This window comes from Carcharodon carcharias, chromosome 20, assembly GCF_017639515.1.
Source record: "Carcharodon carcharias isolate sCarCar2 chromosome 20, sCarCar2.pri, whole genome shotgun sequence".
Taxonomy (NCBI): Eukaryota; Metazoa; Chordata; class Chondrichthyes; order Lamniformes; family Lamnidae; genus Carcharodon; species Carcharodon carcharias.
In genome coordinates, this window is record NC_054486.1 from 87,243,044 (window position 1) to 87,266,275 (window position 23,232).

Here is a 23,232-nt window from a genome sequence, read left to right on the forward strand (position 1 = left end):
AGAAGATAGTCATCTTCAGCCCCAAGGCACTGCCTAAGAAGGAGACAAAGAGAACAATTTGATTATAAGCAGTGTTATTTTGAAGCTGCATTTTCAGTATGGTAACAAGTAAACTTAGTTACGTAGGCATTTGAATTTTAACAGCTGTGTCCTTTCAGAAACAATTCCCATTATGACTTTTCTCTGTATTTTGTAGCCTTCTTAAGCACAAGCAGTTTTGTAAAATTAAGGAAAAAAATCTTGATTTGCAAACACCGCTTGGTGCTTCACTGTAGTTCTATTTAACAGTATCTGCAATATATTTAAAGATTTGGGCACCCAGGAAACTTTTCACTCATTGCAGGCCTGAAGCTCTGGATTGTGCTTCATGCACTATGCCCAAGAGAAGAAAACAGTCTTCGGCCCCACGGTTTAGCGATTCATCCCTGGAGACTCCCCTCCAGGTTGTCCAGAAAGGGCAAGAGATCCTGTTTCCTCAGGATGGGAGCAGGAGGCCCTCCCATCTGATCACAGTGGCCTGGGAGGAGGTTGCCGGGGTAGTTATTGCCCATGGAGTCCAAAAAAGAACCAGTCTACAGTGCAGGAGAATGATGAATGACCTGCTACACTCTGCCAGCTCAAGTAAACCGTCTACTCATTGTGAACTCGCACTCTCATAAGGGTATCAGGTAGTCTAAGGGTTAGAGTGCACAGAGATGTCACACATGGCCAGCAGGTGTGACATTTGCACTGAATGAGTGCCAGCCACTTTAAGCTATCCATCTCATATCAGTTCCAGGACAAATGGCTTCTTAATCACTTATTGGGGAGGGCTTAGCAGTGGCAATAGGCATGCATGCTTCTGAACTGCTCACTTACCTACTGGGATCACAATCGACCATCCTGTCTTTATGGAGGAAAGGACTGCACATAACAAACACGAGCAGGCCAAGATTGGAGGGAGAATGGCAGAAATTTGTCCGCTCGGCAGCTTTGAGGAGCGAGCCACAGAGATTGCCAACAAGGAGCGTGACCGTGCCTGTGTGGAAGTCGAGATCAGACTCAGTATCCTCAGAGGAAGCACTGTTATGGCGCTCACCTGCACTCTCCACCAGTGCAGATACACACGCCTTGGTAGGACCTAGTTCCAGAGCAGGCTCAGGGTCACAATCTGGTGAACACATCACTGACACAGGTCCACAGCTGATGGGAGGCAGTGACAGCTGAGGCCCCTGCCACTCGGTGGACTGCTGAAGACCGTGAACCAATGTCATTTGTCGTAAAAATCTATCTGGTTTACTAATGTCCTTTAGGGAAGGAGATCTGCCGTGCTTACCTAGTCTGGCCTACATGTGACTCCAGACCCATAGCAATGTGGTTGACTCTTAACTACCCTCTGAAATGGTGTGGCAAGCCTATTAGTTCAGGGCAATTAGGGATGGGCAGTAAATGCTGGCCTTGTCATTAAAAAAGCAGGCCTGTCATCTGCATTATCAGGGACCTGGTGGAAGCATGTGCAGCATTGTACCTCTCTTCAACAGCAGCCTGTGGACGGCAAACTGGCATAATCAGCCACATATTCTGGGGGCACCCTTGTCCCTGAAGAGCCAGTCGAAGGGACATACTGTTTGATATGATCTGCCAGTTGCTGGGATGTAAAACCTTGATACCTGGTATCACACCAGCATTGAAATTCATAGACCACGTTACTCATTTGTGTGATAGACAGAACGCCTTTTTGACTTGACGGCAGCATCATTTTAGTGGAGAAATGAATAATCATACTGACCATAGCCAACCAGCCTGTTCTTGCAAAACTCAAAACATAGTGTCCAACATTAGATGTGATTCCACAATTGGACAGTACTTACTAAACAATCCTGATTGCGCTAAGAACTACATTTTCAGCCAATTTAAGTTTATTAGTCAAGCTTGCAGTGTGGCTCACTTACACATGCTAAAGGCTACATATATTCACGCACAGAGCCTAGTCCTTTGCAGACAGAAGGAGCATGTCCACACATTGCATGTTTTTCAACTAAGCAAGAGCTTGGGAGACAGCCGTTCCCCATGGTAATGCCTTGAACAATCAGAGGTGATCTGCCTGATTTGAATTTAAACAAAAGCCTGGCAGTTAACTGTTCCCAGGTGCATTCTCCATGACAACATCTCTACCAATCTACTTGCCAACCAAACAGCACTCTCTTCTCATGCAGTGTAAATTGTTGCTCCCTTTACAATTGGTATTCTTGCGAATCTGCCCTGATGAGTGCAAAATGAAAAGCTTCTACAATACTCAAGTTCTGTACCACCAAACAACAACAACAACTGTTGGTCTTGAATTTTTGTGTACAAAGGCATGGCAGATTGACTTGTGATGCTCTCATTACAGCCTCTATCTGATGCTGTTGCTGCCCCAGGAAATAGAACTCTGCTGTATCCTATTGTTGGGAATTTCTTGATTTCACAAAACGAGCCCAAGAATTCCCATCCACGACCTGAAGCAGAGTTCCAAACTCTGGAGCAGATAGGAACTCTGACTGATGTTGATTTTCCTTCTCAAATGTGGACAACAGGACACTGACCCTATAACGCTGACCATACATGTGAAAGATGGAAACTTTGGCTTGTATCAACAAAAATGAATGAGTTTGAAATCTATATACCAGGGCTGGATAAGAATGAGAGAGCTTGACTAAAGACTTAACGAGATCATCTTCCAAAGAAAATATGTAACTCCTTCACACTTAGGATTGTGCCCCTTATGGACACAGCAAAAACCTGCTCGCTGATGCACAGATTGGGTTTTGCGAGAGCCACTCAGCTCCTGACCTCATCACAGCCTTAATTTGAACATGAACAAACGAGCTGAACTCGAGGAGAAGTGAGAGTGATTGCTCTTGACACCAAGGCAGCATTTGACTGAGTTAGGCAGCAAGGATCCCTGGCAAAATTGAAATCAATGACCATCAAGGGAAACTCTCTGCTGGTTGGAGTCATACCTTGTACAAAGGAAAATGGTTGTGGTTGTTCGGGGCCAATCATCTCAGTCCCAGGATGTTGCTGTAGGAGTTCCTCAGGGTGGTGTTGTAGACCCAACCATCTTCAGCTGCTTCATTAATGACTTTCCTTCCATCATAAGGTCAGAAGTGAGGATGTTCACTAATGATCGTGCAATGTTCAGCACCATTTGTGACTCCTCAGATACTGATGCAGCCGGTGTCCATGTGTAGCAAGGCCTGGGCAGCACTCATGCTTGGGCTGCTAAGTGGCAAGTTACATTTGTGCCACACAAGCGAAAGACAATGACCATCTCCAACAAGAGAGAGTCCAACCATCTCCCCTTGACAGTCAATGGCATTACCATCACTGAATCCCGCACAATCAACATTCTGAGGGTTACCATTGACCTGAAACTGAACTGGACCAGCAATATAAATACTGTGGCTGCAAGAGCAGATCAGAGGGTGGGAATTCTGGGGCAGGTAACTCACCTCCTGACTCCTCAAAGCCTGTCTGCCATCTACAAGGCACAAGTCAGGAGTGTGATGGCTTACTCTCCGCTTGCCTGCAGAGTGCAGCTCCAGAAATACTCAAGAGGCCCACATCCACCAAATTTAACATTCAATCCCTCTACCACCTGTGTGCAATGGCAGCAGTTACTATGTACAAGATGCGCTGTAGAAACTCATCAAGGCTCCTTTGACAGCGCCTTCCAAACCCGTAACCTCTACCACGTAGAAGGACGAGGGTAGCAGATGCATGGGAACATCACCAGTTGCAAGTTCCCCTTTTAAGTTGCGCACCATCCTGATTTGGAACTATATCGCTGGACCTTCACTGCAACTGGATCAAAATTCTGGAATTCCCTTCCTAACAGCACTGTTTAGACTCTATTGATTCAAGGAGGCAGCTCACTGCCACCTTCTCAAGGGCAATTAGGAGTGGACAACAAATGCTGGTCTTCCCGGCGATGCCCATGTCAAATGAAAGAATAGAAGAAAATGGAAGATATTGTCATCAGCACTTGGGCATTGACTGAAACACTCAAAAGGTGGACAAATTTCTGATTCAGCAGCATGAAAGAGGGATTTAACTTGAGGCCAAGGTAGAGAAGGGAATAAAATATTCTGAATCAGTCCCTGATGAATCTGAAGAAAAGATAGAATGAAAAACCTTAGGCAGAATTTAATGGAGTTTACACAGGGAAATGGGCTTGGCTTCTGAGGGTAGGTCCAATGGAACTGGCCAGGATCAAGCCTTCAAGGGATGCAGGACCCCAGGGGTGGGAATCCTGCCCACTGAGAGATGCCAGCAGTCAGAGACTGGCACCTCTCCATGGCCCACTGGGAGCTGTGGATCTCACCCGTAATGCATCCTGGGAGAGGCCTAGGATCTCCAAGGGAGGTAGGCCACAGGTGAGTAGGGATGGGGTTATGGGTAGGTGGTCATGGGAGGGGAGGTGGGGGAATGGATCAGAGGCAAGAGCAGGGGTGTGACTTTCAGTGGACACCCCCTGTCCAGTGCTGAGATTCCTTGATTAGGCACTAAGTGCTGCACCCTTCCCGTCCCCACACCCCCCTTACCCTACTCCCCAGGCCAGCCTTCAGGAGTCACGAGTAAGCTGTGGCACTTAAATTTAATCCCTGGGCCTCCATTAAATTGCGGTGAGATCAGGCTCAATTATTGGCTCAATAATGAGCCTAATTGACAACCCACCACGTTTCTCCCTTGGGCCCCTCCCAACCTCCAACATAATCGCGGGAGGATTTCCCGCCACCAGGAAAATGATGTGCAGCCTCTCCCGTGATTGAGTGGGCCCAGCCACCATGTTTCCTGCAGCAACAGGCTGCAGTAAATCCAACCAGTTTTAAATTCTAAATGGAAAAATGGTGTGTGGTTTCTATTAAAGCTTTAATAATTTCAAAAATGACCTTGATTATATACATGAGGACAGTCATAACAAACAGGTAAGTTAATAAAGACAGAAGCTACGCTCAGCATAAACTCATTATGCTCTCAATAAAGGTTATTTGCTCTAAGTTACTGAAGCTTGTTCTGAAGAGGCATTTCCTTCCTGACATATTTGATTTTCTGCTGTTGTTTGTTTATTTTAGTCTTGTTTCTGTAAGGTGCTGTGGTATGCACAATCTCCTGAAGCTGCCCACTATTCTGAAGAGTACTTCTGAGGATCTTTACAACCTTTGACGCGTATTGTTCCCATTACAGCTATCCGCGAATTTCCAAGTGACCTGTTTACCAATAAGGAGAGGCAACAAGGAGGAGTATTACTTCATATAGCGGGAGTAAGTACACTTACATTACAAGATTTTCACTTGGGACTATGTCCATAGCATATTCATTGTATACTGTCTTCCAACCAGAAATACTGTTCCTAGATAAAGCAGACACATGTAAAGAAAATGAACATTATAGTCGTAGGAAATAGGATTTCCTAATTAATTTTTACTTAATGAAGATATACAATTGAGATAAGATACTTCAATTCTTGCCTGTCATCAACTCATATGGGAAAATGTACCTATTTTACCTGTGATTGACTTTCCACCTATTATTTTTCCTACTCATATCAGCATTGGGGAGTGACCTCACACAGGGAACAACTCTGAAATTCCACCCCATTTTCTCAAAAGAATTTACCCCTTCAGTTTTCAGGCCTATGAAGATCACAGGAACTCAAAAAGCTACCCATGTTATTTGTTATAGATGATTGAAGCAAGACGAATTGCTAAACTGAAGAAGCTGGTTTAGATATTGACTTAAGTACAGGCCCACCTAGGTACACATGCAGAAACATAAATGAAAGCTGCATCTTAGGCACGGACAGATTCTGCATCATTCAGGAGGTATTGTACGAGAGGATATTATTCTTCAGCCCAGGAGCGCATCTCTTAATCCATGAAAGCTGCTTTGAATTAAATAATGAACCGGTTGAAAATCAGCTCCATCAACTATCAAACTGGCAAGTGATGAGAAAGCAGTTTTAGCTGTGTCAGATTGTATAATAGCATAACAAAATTCAGAAATGAGGAAAGGTCATTTGGCTTCCCTAGCTTAATTCCATGGCATGTTTTAAAGCATCATGTGTCATTATCTTATTCATAACATTTAACAAATTATATACGTCAATGACTTTTTTCTAGACTCTTTAGCTTAAGTTCCTCTAATCTTTCCTCATAACTCATCCTCTTTATATTTAAGATTAGTCTGGTTGACCTTTCAAATGCAATTACAACTCTTCTGTGGTGTGGTGACCATAGTCTAACACTATTCTAAATGTGGTCTAAATAGTGCACTATAAAACTTGATCATAATTCCTGTCGACAGTATCCTTTCTCTTCTTGTTATATCTCCTCTGATTCTATTATATTATTAAATTTATTTGCTATGATATCTGGCTCCTTTCTAAATCTTACTGTGCTAAATTTATCCTAGTCATTGTATACTTATAAACCACAATTTTTGAGTATGTAGAATTCTTTATATTTAGCAGTGTTGACCTTCAATGTGCAATATGTGTTTGTTTCTGTGCATAACTGATCTAAATGCTGATGCAAATATTTTGCTTATGTCTTCTGTGGCTATTGTTCACCCCATCCTTGTGTCATCAGCAAAATTTGACCAGTTTACAATTATTTTCAGTATACAGTCTATTTATGTCGAATAAAATCTATAACGATCACAGTACTGACCTTTATGGGATTCCACACAACACTTCCTCCCCAATCAGACACTAAAGCTGGGAAATTACTGGGAGTGGTTTTCAGAGGCAACAGTGGAATTGATGCCGAGTCAAGTACAGCACAGGAAGGAAGTCCTGATTGGGATCCATAAAGTACTCAGGTTCACTGGTAGGAGTTGGCCAATACAGTCACTGTCAACTTTGCAGTTCCCACGCATGAAAACATAGTGTTGCAACAAGTGTTGCCAGGTCAAGCATGGTGAGGGGAACTAACCTTCCAAAAATGCAGTGCACTGAGCATTTCTGCCATTTACAATCCTCAGCCTCTCGCTGTGTTGAAGTGTTTCTAGAGTTTACTACTAATGTTCTTTGTTAAAAACATCTTCAATAATCTCGCTCTACCTGGAATTGGTCCTTCACTTATAACCTTATATGAAACAGAACCGTTTGTTTGGTTCCTGCACTTACTGTCATCCCCATTATGGCCTGTCTGTTAACAGGACAGCACCTCATGGTAACCAGAGGGCATTCTTACCTTTTATGTTCTTCTTAAAGGAGAAGATTGCCCATAATACAAGAGAGAGTTTGGCCACAGGCGAAGACCATAACTGTTGGCCCCAATCCCTGCCCTCTCACATTCTACAGACAGGCAGCTTTGGAAATCCTGGGACGCAGCTAGAAAAAGGAATTGGAGACGGGGAAGTTCAATGACAGATGCCAACTGTGGGCTGGTCATGACATTCCTCCTTTTCATGTGATTGTACTTTGCATTATAGAGGCAATTTTTTTTCTTCATTCATGGGATGTGGACAACGCTGGCTAGGCCAGCATTTATTGCCCATCCCTAATTGCCCTTGAGAAGGTGGTTGTATGTTGCCTTCCTGATTTGCTGCAATCCATGTGGTGCAGGTATACCCACAGTGCTCTTCGGGAGGGCATTCCAGGATTTTGACCCAGCGACAGTGAAGGACAATTAATCCACTGCATCCAGCAGGATTTGGATGAATCTGCAGTTAAAGTAACGGTGCAAAGATTTGCAATCCACCTCACTGCTTGATTCCTGGTTGCTGTCATCTCAACTGGCATGCTCTCTGACTCGGAGATGACCTCAATAAAATATGCTAATTGTGGGTCTTTTAGTATCACAGGATCTCAGTGTTTGAACAACCTTCTGAGTGGGAGACCCACAGTGGGCATCTGTCCCATAAAAACCAGACAGGCAGGAGAGCATGTCTGCTAAAGTAAATCAAAATCTTCCTAATATGGGTCCAGGAGGTGCAGCATTGCTCCTTTGTACCCTACACAAAACGTTTGGGACTCTGATGCCTGGATTCCAGCCTTCCACCACCACCACCAACCCTTGAAATGGCCCCAGTTACGCCATCCCTATTTCCCTCACCCCCAACAACTTGCCCTAGTGGCAGCGGGCAGTATCCTTGCCCATGAATATAGCCTGCCAAAGCCAGCCAGCTGCCTCGTACCACCTGTTTCAGGTGGGTAGTTAACCAACTGAATATAAATGAGGCTGAGTTGTCAAAGTCTGCTGAAGCCACCAATGGAGAATTGTAGACTGGAAGGTCATCGGCTGTCCCTGACATCCTGCCTAGGAATTGAAGTCCAGCCCCGCGTGTCAGAAATCTTGATCATCATACACCCATGTTCATTCTTCCACTGAAAGTCACATGTAAACCTTGCTCTTCAACAATCCATTCTAACCCATTTCCTCTGCTCCTCCTCTAGATGTGAGACAACAACAAACATCAGAGGAGAAAGAAGATATACCAATCTCCTGTGCTACCTGCCCTGGCACCACTTTATTGCACATCCTGATAAAAACCCTGTCCCTACCAAATACTGGCCAAGAAAGATTCACCTGAGGGGCATTTGAAAGTGAATCAGAGCAGACTGAGTGGAACATGAATGGGCAGGAAGAGCTGTGGGTTGAACATGAGGGGTTAGATGTTCTTGACCAGAGAGTCAGGAACTGGTGTTCCTTGGCTGAAGACGCTAGAGATCCAGATCTCAGAAGTAGTGCTTTAAAATGAAGGATACTTCAAGAAATCATCGCAATATGTCCATTTACTGGGTACGGCCTCTCAGAATGTAGAGCAAATGGTCTTTCCTTCTGCCAGACTGATGGTATAGGAGTCTTAAGTACCAGATGAGACAAGGCTGTCTCTTTCAGCTTCCAAATAAGTGGAACTGGGATATATACAAGTATTCCTCACCAATTCAATAATTTGATTGGTACCATTGGCTGTAATCTTCTGCCCTCTCTAGTGGCATGTTTGGAGGCAGCGAGGGCATTTAGTCGGGTGGCGGATGAGCACGCTGCCACCTTCCTGCCTGCACCCCAGTTAAATCCAGGTTGTTAAGGCCCGTGGTCGACCTTCCTGCCTCTCCACCAATTGAGTTCCATAAGTGGACAATTAATGATCACTTAAGGGCCTCACCACACCGATGCTGATCTTAGCCCAGCTGCAGTCGGGCTTGTTGACATGCGACCTGTGCTGGCTATTTGTCATCTCCAGGGGTGGGGGTCTAGCGGGGGGGTAGTCACTCTTTCAAAGACACTCAGTGCCTGTTCAAAGGACCCGGCATCAGGAAAGGGAGAGCCCACTAAGGGCCACTCCCCTCTCCCCTTAGTGAGGAACCCCCTCCGCCCCCTCCCCTGTGATCCCAACCCATGAAACCCCTCTTGCCATTACTTACCTGTGGCCCGGGTCGCTCTGCGATCCTGGGACTTCTCTGGTTGTCGTTACAGCAGCTGCCACCAGCTCCCAGTGGCACTTCCATTCAAAAGAGCTGTTGGCTTCTGATTGTCCGATAGCTCTCAGCAGGTGGGAGCTTGCCTCTGGGGTCCTGTTTCTGGGGAAAGGCCCGCCGCCGGCCTCCCAACTGTCTGATCAAAGGTGGCAAAACAGGCCTCTCACTACTCTCCAGCTGGCAAGCAAGGCCCCCATCACCTCCACAAGATTTCACTCAGGAGATCGGTTTTCCCATGGGTTACTCCCATGTTAATCCAGTGCCCAGTACAAATGGCATGGCAAGTTGGTGTCACTTGTCAGGATAATGCATGTTTACAGTCCCTGAGAAGCCTGTGCAGATGGTTCACTCAGCAGCACGTCTATTGCCCTCAGCAAGACTATTGCTAATGTGTGACAAAGGCCACGAATTACCTCTTTGAATTCAGCAGACAGCTGCCTCATGCACTTCAACCACTCAATTAACATGCAGGAGGAGCACTAAATTAAGGAGGCCATATAACAATTACGCACACGCAGACACACACACACACACATATATATATATGTATATATATATATATATATATACACACACATATATATATATATATACACACATATATATATGCACACACACATATATATATATACATATATATACACACACACACATATATATATATACACATATATATATACACACACACACATACATACATACACACACACCACACACAAACACACACACATGGTTTTCATTAAGATTATGGTTGCTCTGATTGTGGTTGTGGCTAAAGAGTTGGTAATATATGGAAGTGACATTAAGGAGTTAGCATGAATGGGAGCTGTATGAGTTTGTGTTCACAAAAGATCTTTCTTAGATGATGGCATCTTTGTGTTTGGAAGGGGGAAGATATAGATAGGACTGTTTATGCAATGGCCAGGTGTTGCTCAAGATAAGGTCTTCTGTAATAGATTGACATAAAGGTTTCTTGCAGCCGACAAATTGTCTTCAACTTGCTGCAGTACAGTAGTTTCATGGTCATTTTTACTGATGCCAGTTATTTTTATCTCCAGATTTATTTTAAAACTGAATTTAAAGTCTTAAACTTCCATAATGGGATTTGAACTCACTTTGTAATGGATGCCATTCAATTCCCATGTCCTGCCTCTGCTCACTAGAATAATGCCTGAAAATCCCAGAAAATAAGAAAAATCCACTCTCCCGAATTCTTACGGAATCATGTTCTCCTGGAGCTGCCCTTCTCTATTGGATACATTCCTGTTGTTCTTAGACTGCCCTTCAGTCATATTTTCTAAGATATTTATTTCAGGTATGAGAATGCCTTGAAGCCCTTGATGTTAGAGTTGGAACTTAAAATCAACTTTGATACTGTCCTCCCCAGACCTTGATTTTCTGTTTCTTAGATGCTATCTTACATTCCTGGCTGAAAATCTCACTTAATTCACCTTATTTTGATTCCCACTGGAACCAGTAAAAGTAATTTATACTGTTCCACAAGCCTTTTGTTTCACAATGTCTTTGGAGACCTTGATCAAGATGCCAGTTGCATTCAATCATTCCTTTTTATTTTGGTTTCCATCAACATATCCCATGTGGTCAAAGTGCAGAACAAAGCCCTCATTGTGTTATACCTGTGATTTCTGTTACATAAGAGTATGAAATGCTTTACCATAAGAGTGACTTGATGAGCCTTGTCAAAAAAGCTGCAATAAGCCTACTGATGTAAATGGTCCATTTTCCAGATCAGTCACCCAACAAAGTGGTTTAATTTAGAATTATTCATCATTAAAATATCATCGATATTTTTCTGAACAAAATATAAATTGTCTTTCTATTGGATCTGGATGATGGGTGCTGTCTTTCATCCCTGGGAACTGGATATGATTCAAGCAGATACCGATGGGGTGAAAGTTCTCTTCTTCAGCCTTGGCTCAGTTGGTAACACTCTTGCCTCTGAGTCAGAATGTTGTGGGTTCAAATAGTGCTCCAGGGACTTGACAAAATCTAGGCTGAAACTCCAGTGCAGTACCTGGGGAGTGCTACAATACCAGAGGTGTCCACTTTCATCTGAGGTGTTAAACCAAGTTGCAGTCTGCCCTTTCATATGGGCATAAACGATCCAATAACTCTACTTCAAAGAAGAGTAAGGGAGTTCTCCCCATGCCCTAGTGATTTATCCTTCTACCAGCATCAGTAAATTAGATTATCTGGTCATTAACCCATATCTGTTTGTGAAGATTGGCTTCTGCATTTCCTACATTATGAACAGTGAATATACTTCAAAAAAGCATTTCATTGACTGTAAGTAGCACTTTCCGATTTCCTGAGGCTATGAAAGGCACTTAGAAATGCAAGGCATTAATTTTATTTACTAGCCTACTTGAAATGATCATGAGTGGTTTGAAGATATCTCATAGTCCTAGAAGGAGCAAAAATAACAGCAAAAGTAGGGCTAAAACATTGTAGCTCTGACTTAAAATTGTATTCGCCACAGGTGAGGTGAGAGTGACTGCCCTTGACTTCAATGCTGCATTCGACTGACTGTGGCATCAAGATATCCGAGCAACATTGAGCTGGAATCAGGGGTAAAACTCGCTACTGGTTGGAGTCATACCCAGCACAAAGGAAGATGGTTGTGGTTGTTGGAGACCAGTCACCTTAGCTCCAGAGCATCACTGCAGGAGTTTCTCAGGGCAGTGTCCTCAGTCCAACCATTTTCAGCTGTTTCATCAATGGCCTTCCCTCCATCATAAGGTCAAAAGTGGGGATGTTCCCTGATGATTGTTCAATGTTCACCATTCGTAACTCCTCAGATACTAAAGCAGTCTGTGCCCACATGTAGTAAGACCTGGACAATGCTCAGGTTTGGATTGATAATTGGCATGTAACATTTGTGCCACACAAGTTCCAGGCAATAACTAACCCGAAAAGAGAGAATGTAACCACCTCCCCTTGATGTTGAACAGCATTACCCTTGATGAATCCCCCACTCTCAACATATTGGGAGTTAACCAGAACCTTAGAATTCTGTGGCATGTAGCTCTTCTTCTGACTCCCCTAAGCCTGTCCACCATTTACACGGCACCAGTCAGGATTGTGACGTAATAATCTCTACTTGAGTGCAGCTCTAACAACATTCAAGAATCTCAACAGCATCCAGGACAAAGCACTCCATCCACCGTCTTAAATATTCATTCCCTCCACCATGGGTCAAATAGACTGGAACCAAAGATTAGCAGGAAAAATTGTAGCCGTACATGGGCTACCTTCAAAGAAGAAATGGTTCGGGCACAGTCAAGGTATATTCCCTCAAAAGGGAAAAGTATGGCAAACAAATCCAGAGCTTCCTGCGTGAAAACAGAGATAGAAATTAAGATAAAAAGAAAAAAGTGTGTTTATGACAAGTGTCAGGTAGGAAATACAATTGAGAAGCAAGCTGAATACAGAAGGTTCAGAGGAAAGGTGAAGAAGCAAATGAGATAAGCGAAGAGGAATTATGAGATAAGACTGGCAGCAACATAAAAGGGAATCCCTGCTTCGATAGGCACATAAATAGTAAAAGGGTGGTAAAAGGAGGAGTAGGGCCGATTAGGGACCAAAAAGGGGAATTACACATGGAGGCACGGTCATGGTTGAGGTGTTAAATGAATACTTTGCATCTGTCTTTACCAAGGAAGCAGATGCTACCCACGCCATGGTGACACAGGAGGAAATTTTGTCACTAGAAAGGTTCAAAATTGATAAGAAGGAGGTATTGGATAAACTGTCGGTACTCAATGTTGACAAGGCACTGGGACCAGATGAGATACATCCGAGGATATTGAAGGAAGTGAGAGTGGAAATTGCAGGAGCATTGGCCATAATCTTTCAGTCTTCCCCAGACTCGGGGAGGTGTCAGAGGACTGAAGAATTGCAAATGTTACTTCCTTGTTCAAAAAAAGTTGTAAGACTAAGCCCAGCAATTACAGACCAGTGAGTTTAACTTTGGTGGTGGGGAAGTTTCTGGAAACAATTATTTGGGATAGACTTAATAGTTACATGGAAAAATATGGGTTGGTTAGAAAGAGCCAGCATGATTTCTTAAGGGGAAATCATGTTCAACTAACCTGCTGGAGTTTTTTGAAGAGGTAACAGAGAGGGTTGATGAGGGTAACGCTGTTGGTGTGGTGTACATGGACTTCCAAAAGGCATTCGATACAGTGCCACACAACAGACTTGGGAAAAAAGTTATAGCTCATGGAATAAAAGGGACTTTAGCAACATGGATACAAAATTAGCTGAGTAATAGGAAACAGTGAATAATAGCTAATGAATATTTTTCAAGCTGGAGGAAGGTTTGTAGTTTGGAGTCCTCAGGGCTTGGTAATGGTACCCTTGCTTTTCTTGATATATATGTTAATGATCTAGATCTTGGTGTGCAGGGGACAGTTTCAAATTTTGCAGATGATACAAAACTTGGAAGCATTGTAAACTGTGAGGAGGACAGTGTAGAACTTCAAAAGGACATAGACAAGTTGGTGGAGTGGGCAGATAGGTGGCAGATGAAGTTCAATGTAGAGAAGTGTGAGGTAATTCATTCTGGTAGGAATAACGCGGGGAGACAATATAAAATAAGGGGTACAACTCTAAAGGGTTTGCGGGAGCAGAGGGACATGGTGTATATGTGCAAAAGTCATTAAAGGTGGCAGGAAAGTGGAGGAAGCAGTTAGTAAAGCATACAGTATCCTACATTTTATTAATAGGGGCATAGAGTACAAGGGCAAGGAGGTTATGCTGAACTTGTAAAAGACACTAGTTAGAACTCTGCTGGAGTATTGTGTACAGTTTTGGGCACCGCACATTAGGAAGGATGTGATCATATTGGAGAGAGTGCAGAAGAGGTTTGCAAAAATAGTTCCAGGGATGAGAAACTTCAGTTATGAAGATAGTTTGGAAAAGTTGGGACAATTCTCCTTGGAGAGGGGAAGGCTAAGAGGATATTTAACAGAGGTGATCAAAATCATGAGGGGGCTGGGCAGAGTAGATAGGGATAAACTGTTCCTGTTCATAAAGGGATCAAGAACAAGAGGGCACAGTTTTAAAGTGATTTTCAAAAGAAGCAAATGCTGTGTGAGAAAATACTTTTTCACACTACGAATGGTTTGAGCCTGGAATGCACTGCCTGGAAGTGTGGTGGAGGGAGGTTCCATTGAGGCATTCAAGGGGGCATTGAATGATTATTTAAATAGAAACAATGTGCATGGTTATGAGGAAAAGGCAGGAGAATGGCACTGAGTCATAATGCTCATTTGGTGCATACACGATGGGTCAAATGGCCTCCTCCTGCACCATAACAATTCTGTGATTCTGTGAAGTGTGTACCATACACAAGATTCACCAAGGTTCCTTCAACAGAACCTTTCAAATCCATGATCTCAACAAAGGAAAGGGAAGATGCACGGGAGCACCATCATCTGCAAATTCCCCTCCAAACCTCACACTATCCTGATTTGAAACTATATCACAAATCCTTCACCGTCTCTGGGTTTAAGACGGGGAACTCCTTTCCTAACTGTGGGACTGTGGGTGTATCTATACCACAAAAACTGCAGCGGCTTAAGAAGGCAGCTCACCACCACCTTCTCAAGGGCATTTAGGGATGGGGAACAAACGCTGGCCTTGCCAGCAATGCTCACATCCCACGAATGATTAGAAATAAAACAAGTGAGACTCAATGCCAGGAGCAGAGTTTCATAATACTAACCCTATAGTAAGCATGAACCCAGAGCTGAAAATTACCCCTAGGCCGGTAAGATAATTTAACTACAACAGGTCCCAAAAATAGCTGGTATAGGAACCAGTAAAAGCTACACTGGTGCATTAACAGGTTCTTTTCAGAGATTTGGACTGAAGCATATTCTCTGTCCAGTGTGAAGTGAGTTCTAATTTGCAGCTGGCTGTGTTGGTCCTGAACTAGGAATGCTTAATGCTGACACTGTGTATCCATGTGGGGCAAATGTTGTTTCTCTAGCACTAAAATCCCTCAACTTGATGAGAAGGAAAACCTATAAGGAATTATTTTTCCTGGCCCTTACACCTGGAAACTGAGAGAGGGCCGCACTGTCAGAGATGCCATCTTTCATATGGGTTGAAAGGTTCAGGGACATCCATAGTAGAATCAATCCTGAGAGATAGGATTAACTGTCATGTGGAAAGGCATCGACTAGTCAGGGATGGTCAGCATGGATTTGTTAAAAGTAAGGTCTTGCCTCAAAAATTTGATTGAATTCTTTGAGGAAGTGACGAGAAGGGTTGATGAAGGTAGTGTGGTGGATGTTGTGTACATGGATTTTAGCAAGGCATTTGACAAGGTCCCACATGGCAGATTGCTCAGGAAAGTAAAAGCCCATGGGATTCAGGGTAATGTGGCAAACTGAATAAAAGGTTGGCTTTGTAACAGGAAACAAAGGGTAATGGAAAATGCGAATGGGAAGTTGTCTCAAGCGGTGTTCCACAGGGCTCAGTGTTGGGACCCTTGCTGTTTGTGTTATATATTAACGATTTGGACATGAATGTGGGGGGCACAATTGGGAAATTTGCAGATGACACAGAGATTGGCCAAGTAGTGGATAGTGTAGAGGATAGCCATAATCTCCAAAACGATATAGATGGGTTGGTGGAGTGGGCGGTAAAGTGGCAGATGGATTTTAACATAGAGAAGTGTGAGGTCATACAGTTAGGGAGATCAAACAGTTACAGGGATTACATAATAAGTGGGAATATACTAAGAGGGGTAGATGAAGTGAGAGACACAGGTCCCTGAAGGCAGCAGTTCAAACAGACAACGTTGTAAAGAAGGCATATGGAATGGTCTCCTTCACTGGCAGAGGTATAGAATATAAAAGTAAGGATATAATGTTGTAAGGAATTGTATAAGACACTAGTGAGGCCACAACTGGAGTATTGTGTGCAGTTCTGGACACCTCATTACAGGAAGGACGTAATAGCTCTGGAGAGAGTGCAGAGGAGGTTTACAAGAATGTTGCCAGGGTTAGAAAAGTGTAGCTACGAGGGGAGATTGGATAGGTTGGGGTTATTTTCCTTAGAACAAAGAAGGCTGAGAGGTGACTTGATTGAGGTGTACAAAATTATGAGGGGAATAGATAGAATAGACAGGATAAAATTGTTTCCCTTGGTGGAGAATTCTAGAACAAGGGAACATAGATTCAAGATAAGTGGCAGAAGGTGTAGGGGGGATATAAGGAAGAAAATTTTAATGCAGAGTGTAGTGGGTGTCTGGAATTCACTGCCCAAGTTGGTGGTAGAGGCAGAAACTCTGAATTCTTTTTAAAAGTACCTGGATCTGCACCTTAATTGCTGTAAGCTGCAGGGCTATGGGCCGGGTGCAGGAAGGTGGGATTAGAAAGGGCATGGGCTGGCATGGACAAGATGGGCTGAATGGCCTCCTGCTGTGCTGTAACTTTTCTATGGTTCTAAGGAGCAGAGACCAGGATCGGAAGGTCTACATTCTTTTAATGCTTCTCTAGGTTTCTTGGAGTTTTCCTCAAGAGGATTTCGACCATTTGCAGCTTGTAAATCAGAAGAGATGGTAAATTGATGGGGAAGTAGGATGGGAGAAGGAGAATTAGATATAAGCATGTTGTTATCTTTGACAGTTTCTGCCCTGCTGCTGGCCACAGCTACACAGCTGTCACTAACCATGGTGACTGTCTGCCTCCACTGTCTCTGCAGGGTCTTTCTGGAGGGCTTCCTCATCACTGTGGATAGAGGAGCACTCCCTCGTCCTGTCCAGAACCTCGGAGCGTGCTTTGTGTTTTTTCTGTGCCATTATTCAGTGTTCTCCCTGTTCAGACACACTTCCTCAACCACTGCCAGCTCCTGCTGCAGCCAGAATGCATCTCCCTTTTAGGCAGTGCAGGCTGGCTATAAGTATTGCAAGCGAGCAGTAAGTGGTGCTATCTTACAATCTTGCATGCTGTCTGCAACTGAAGCAATGGTTAATCGTGCATTGGAATTCCTGCACCCATTTTGTGTCTTATTGGATTTTGCAGCCTCATCACCTTAGTTTCAAATATGGAGGCATCTGGGCACTTAAAGTGATAACCGCATAGTGACCCTGCTCAGTTACTACTGAGCTGGAATGTTGCTATTTTCTAGTCCACTGCATTTTAATTTTAGGAGCAGTGATAAATGAAGTCATTAAAAAAGGAGCTTTGTTCAGATTATTCATGTTTCGATCACATCATAGCCTATACAAATAAACATAACGCGCATTGTTCTTCCCATGAAGCACAGAAAGCAACTGACAGCAGATTACAATACAAACCATGTTTCAGTAAGTCAGTATTCTAGTCAAGAAATGTATTAAATGAAAACTTGCATCTTTTTTGGCTGAACAGTATAAATTCTACAAAGCAGCACTGTCAAAATGCCTGGACTATAGCAGGCTATAAAATAAACCAACTGACTTATTTTAAGGCCTAAAATAATTGATGAGGTGAAGGATCATGTGAATGAATCAACAATTTTAAGTACCTTAGCAGAATGGAAACAAAACTTAATAGTCAATTCTCAAAGACAGTTGCAAGCATCATTTCCCTCACCAATCAAAAGTAAAATGCTGACAGGTGCTAAAAAAGTCTGGCTGCTCTTCGAACTTTCAGCTGAGACAACCACCCAGCTCCTTTGAGACTTCTGAAGTTAGTGGTGATGTATCTTGTTTTTGCAAATACTCTAAAAATGTTTATAACCTCTTCCACAATGTGCATGTAATACTACTTAGGAATGTGACATGAAAATATATAATGTTCCTTGGCAGTAATTATTCAGGGTAAATATTTATTTGCTCACTGTTTACTGAAGAATATTATTGTGCAAACATCTGGGCCATAAAACTCTTATGTGGATTCTCCCTGCCTCCAACAGTTTTCAGCTGTATAGGTTGTTTCCCTCGGGGCTTCACCAGCCTCCTAAAGTTATAGCTGGAAAATGGAGAACGTTTCCAGCCAATCAGGGCTCTTCAGTTTAATGACTGTCCGTAGTGAATTGAAAAGCATCCTTCATATCTTAAAAGGTGAGTCTTTTCCTTCAATGTGCATCATTTCTGAGGAAGACAACAAAAATGATCACAATGATGAGGTAGATGACAATGAGGATCCCAAAGAGAATGGATTCTAGGGGTTTGCAGCACAGAATGTGCCATCAACCAGCAGGACCATGCAGAGGGCATTATCTGAATTGCAACAGTCAATAAATTCTATCAGTAACCAAGCAAAGCAGAAAGGCTCTCAGCATCTATCACATAGCTTGCAATTAAATATATGGGCTCATTAATTCTTTTTGCTGTGTTGGTTTATAACTGGCATGGCTTTGGCAATTCTTAAAACAGTCAACTAGCTGGAGCGTTTCTGAATAGTATAGCTTTTCATCTTGAAATGGGGAAGTTATCAATTCAGCACCTCCCAGCAGGTGCCCACTCCTGTTGCCCATTGATGAAGATAGTGTGTACGTTATGCCTGGTGAATGCTACAGCCCAGACAGTTTTGTCTTCAGGATACAAACAGAAATCATGGCTAAAGGAATTTTTTGGGGGAGGAGAGTGCAGTAAATGTCAGATTCTTAGAGAGGAAAAAACATTTTGGGAAACATGAGTGACACTTATTCTTTTCTCTTCACAGGCTGTGTATATGTTTTACGCACTAGCTATAGTTTGTGATGACTTCTTTGTTCCAGCTTTAGAAAAAATCTGTGAGGTATGTTAAAGTGCATTTAGTTAAGACATTGAAAGCACTAGAAACAAAAGTGGTACCTGAAACTTGTGTAAAACATTAGGCATTTGCCTAGCAATAAAATGAACTCGATTAGAGTGTGTATTTGTATATTTTACTCAGAATAACATGAGTTCAAATAGAATCTGCTTTCATAGCTCTGATGAGATATGCCAGATGCAGCTGGGACTCATGGATTTACTGCATGCTGTCAATGTTCTTGAGCACTGTATGAACCTACAGGACTACCAAACCTGTTTGTTCTAAACACAATTCCAAGGAAAAACTTCAGCTACTCCATGGTGTCCCAGCTGAAATAGTGTGGCAAACAAAATGGGGAAGAATCCATGTAACACGTCAGGTTTTACCAGTGAGTCCAATCTCAAGAACTCATCAACCTCTATTTTGCTAATTATCTTTATCTTTAGAAAATTGTTCTTGCTTTATTTGGTAAAGATCACACATACTATTAAAAATGTTCAAAAGATGATGTGTAACTCCAGTATGAATGACAGACAGTAATGACCCAGAGAATTGAAGTAAACAATCATGATCAGGGTAGTTGGTGACCTACGAGAGCATATAGTGGAACAGAAAATGAAAATAATCATTGAGAAAATTACCTATGTGTCTATGCTATTCAAACCATTCTAAAAATCAAAGGAATGATAGAATTTGACTGGAAATATTTCCAATATCCTGTTTTTTCTTTCTTTTTTATATAGAGATTACATTTGAGTGAAGATGTAGCTGGTGCCACGTTCATGGCAGCTGGAAGCTCAGCACCTGAACTGTTTGCTTCAGTTATTGGTAATGTTACACATGACTCGCAGCCAATAAATGTTGTGTATTTTCATATTGGATGTAACAGATAAAAAACTGTTCATTAAGTTGCTTTGTTCTAAAATGTAACCACAAGAGTAAAGTATATGAAAATACGGTTGGCTGGGAATTTCCTCAGAGCTACTCCCGCTATAGCTTCACCAGCGGCATGGTACAAATTTAGACATCTAGGCCTGGATGTTCACAGAGTTGGGAGAACTCGGAAGCCCTTTAAAAATGGTGGTCGGCTTCAGATTCCGGGAGTCCCGATCCCATTCCTGGGCTATCTTATTTTCGGGAGTACCTTTAATGGGTGCAGGCTGGTTCCTGTCAAAAGCCCTCATCTGGCACTACCCACCTGGCCAATTCCATTGCAGAGGTAGGCAACTCCAGAAACTGCAAGGAGCAGCAAACATTGATAAGAGTTGTTTATAGGCCATCAAATAGTAGTGATAATGTAGGGCATGGATATAAATCAGGAAATCAGAGGTGCATGTCACAAGGGTAATTAGGTAATCATGGGGGATTTCAATCTACATATAGACTGAATAAACCTAATTAGCACTAATACTGCGGAGGAATAATGCCTAGAATGTATATGCGATGGCTATCTAGAACAGTATGTTGAACCAACGAGAGAAGGGGCTATTTTAGAGCTAATATTGTGCAACGGGAAAGGGCTGATTAATAGTCTTGTAAAGGAGCCTTTAGGGAAGAGTGACCATAATATGATGGAATTCTAAATAAAGTTTGCAAGTGATGTAGTTCAATTCGAAATTACAGTCTTTAATCTAAACAAAGGAAATTATGAAGGTGTGAGGGTCAAGTTGGCCAAGGTAGATTGGAGAATTACATTCAAATGTATGACGATAGACAGACAATGGTTAGCATTTAAAGAATTAATACATGATTTACAGCAAATATATATTTCTTTAAGGTACAAAACCCAGCAGGAAAAGTGATCCAACCATGGATAACAAGACAAGTTGAGGATTCTATCAGATGAAAGGAAGAGGCATATAAAGTTGCCAAAAAAAAGTAGTATACATGAACATTGGGAACATTTTAAAATTCAGGAAAAGAGAACCAAGAAATTGATAAAGAAAGAAAAAATAGAATATGAAATTAAACTAGCGAGGAACATAATAACAGACTATAAAAGCTTTTATAGATATGTAAAAGGGAAAAAAGTTAGTAAAGTAAAATGTGGGCCCATTACAGGCAGAGAATGGAGAACTTATAATGGATAATAAGGAATGGCAGAGAAACTAAACAGTTACTTTGTGTCTGTCTTCATGGAGGAAAATACATAAAACTTCCTGAAATATTGGGGAGCCAAGGAACTAGTGAAATTGAGGATCTGAAAGAAATTAGTATTATTTAAAAAGTAGTGCTGGAGAAATTAATGGGGCTGAAAGTTGATAACTCCCCTGGACCTGATGATCTACATCCCAGAGTATTGAAAGAGGTGGCTAGAGAGATAGTGGACGCATTGCTGATCATCTTCCAAACTTCTATGGACTCTGGAACATGGCCTGCGGATTAGAAGGTAGCAAATGTGACCCCACTATTTACGAAAGGAAGGAGACAGAAAACGGGGAACTGTAGACCTGTTACCCTGACATCAGAAGTAGGGAAAATGCTAGAATCTATTCTAAAGGATGTGATAACTGGGCACTTAGAAAATAATGGTGAGATTGCGCAGAATCAGCATGGATTTATGAAAGGAAAATCATGTTTGATAAACCTGTTTGAGTTTTTTGAGGATGTTACTAGTAGAATAAGTAAGGGAGAACCAATGGATGTGGTGTACTTGGATTTTCAGAAGGCTTTTGATAAGGTCCCACACAGGAGATTAGTAAACAAAATTAGAGCTCATGGGATTGGGGGAAATACACTGGCATGGATTGAGGATTGGTTAATGGACAGAAAACAGAGAGCAGGGGTAAACTGATCGTTCTCAGGCTAGCAGGCTGTGACCTGTGGGGAACCGCAAGGATCAGTGCTTGGGCCCCAGCTATCCATAATCTATATCAATGATTTGGATGTGGGGACCAAATGTAATATTCTCAAGGTTACTGATGACACAAAACTTGGTGGTAATGTGAGTTGTGAGGAGGATGCAAAGAGGCTCCAAGGAGATTTAGACAAGATGAAGTAAGTGGGCAAGAACATGGCAGATGGAATATAATGTGGAAAACGTGAAGTTATCCACTTTAGTACGAAAAATAGAAATGTAGAGTATATCTTAAATGCAGAGAGATTGGGAAGTGTTGAGGTCTATAGAGACCTGGGTGTTCTTGTTCATAACTTAGTGAAAGCTAACATGGAGGTACAACAAGCAATTTGCAAATGATATGTTAGTTGTTATTGCAAGGGAACTTGAGTGTAGGAGTAAGAAATTCTTCTGCAGCTGTGTAGAGCCTTAGTGAGACCACACCTGGAGTATTGTGTGCAGTTTTGTCTCCTTACCTAAGGAAGCGTATACTGGCCAAAGAGGGCGTGCAATGAAGATTCACCAGCCTAATCCTGGGATGGTGGGATTGTTCTCTGAGGAAAAATTGAAGGGACTGGGCCTGTGTTCTTTAGAGTTTAAAAGAATAAGAGGTGATCTCATTGAACTCTACATAATTCTTACAGTGCTCAACAGGGTAGATGCAGGAAAGATGTTTCCCCTGGTTGGGGTGTCTAGAACCAGGCGACACAGTCTCAGAATAAGGGTTAGGCCCTTTGGGACCAAGATGAGGAGGAATTTCTTCAGTCAGAGAGTGGTGAGTGGGTAGTCATTGTGTAAACTTGGCTACATGCTCCTTAGAGGAAACATTGTTTGATTGACAGCTCAGGTTCTCTGATCTCTGCTGTCAATTTCACGATGTTTGTTACGCAAGTTAAGTGGTTTCAGAGTTTGTAATTGTTGTAATTAATACTTTAATGGGTCTAGATGATTGACATTTTTATTAGGTTGTAATGAAGACTTTTTTTCAAAATAGGAGAAAGTTATGAATAAATTACTCTTTTTAAAGCTTTCTGTTTTACATACCACTAGGGTTCATTGGTTCTAGACAGTGTATAGTGGCTCAATTGGCATGGAAGTGCCATAGCTTGGCATTGGGTCATGGAGGGGGTGCCATAATGTGTGGGTGGAAGGGGAGAACTGAGCATAGCAGGCATGAGAGGCCATAAGGAGTG

At 42.5% G+C, this 23,232-nt stretch overlaps 1 protein-coding gene across 1 annotated transcript in view; it reads left to right on the plus strand.

The window, feature by feature from the left end:
* The window catches only part of LOC121292357 (sodium/potassium/calcium exchanger 4-like), a 283,353-nt gene that overhangs the window by 184,004 nt on the left and 76,117 nt on the right, over positions 1-23,232 (plus strand). The window contains exons 3-5 of the mRNA XM_041214208.1: positions 5,209-5,285; positions 19,132-19,206; positions 19,947-20,031. Coding sequence (XP_041070142.1) covers positions 5,209-5,285; positions 19,132-19,206; positions 19,947-20,031 — 237 coding nt within the window. The remainder of the gene's footprint in view (positions 1-5,208; positions 5,286-19,131; positions 19,207-19,946; positions 20,032-23,232) is intronic.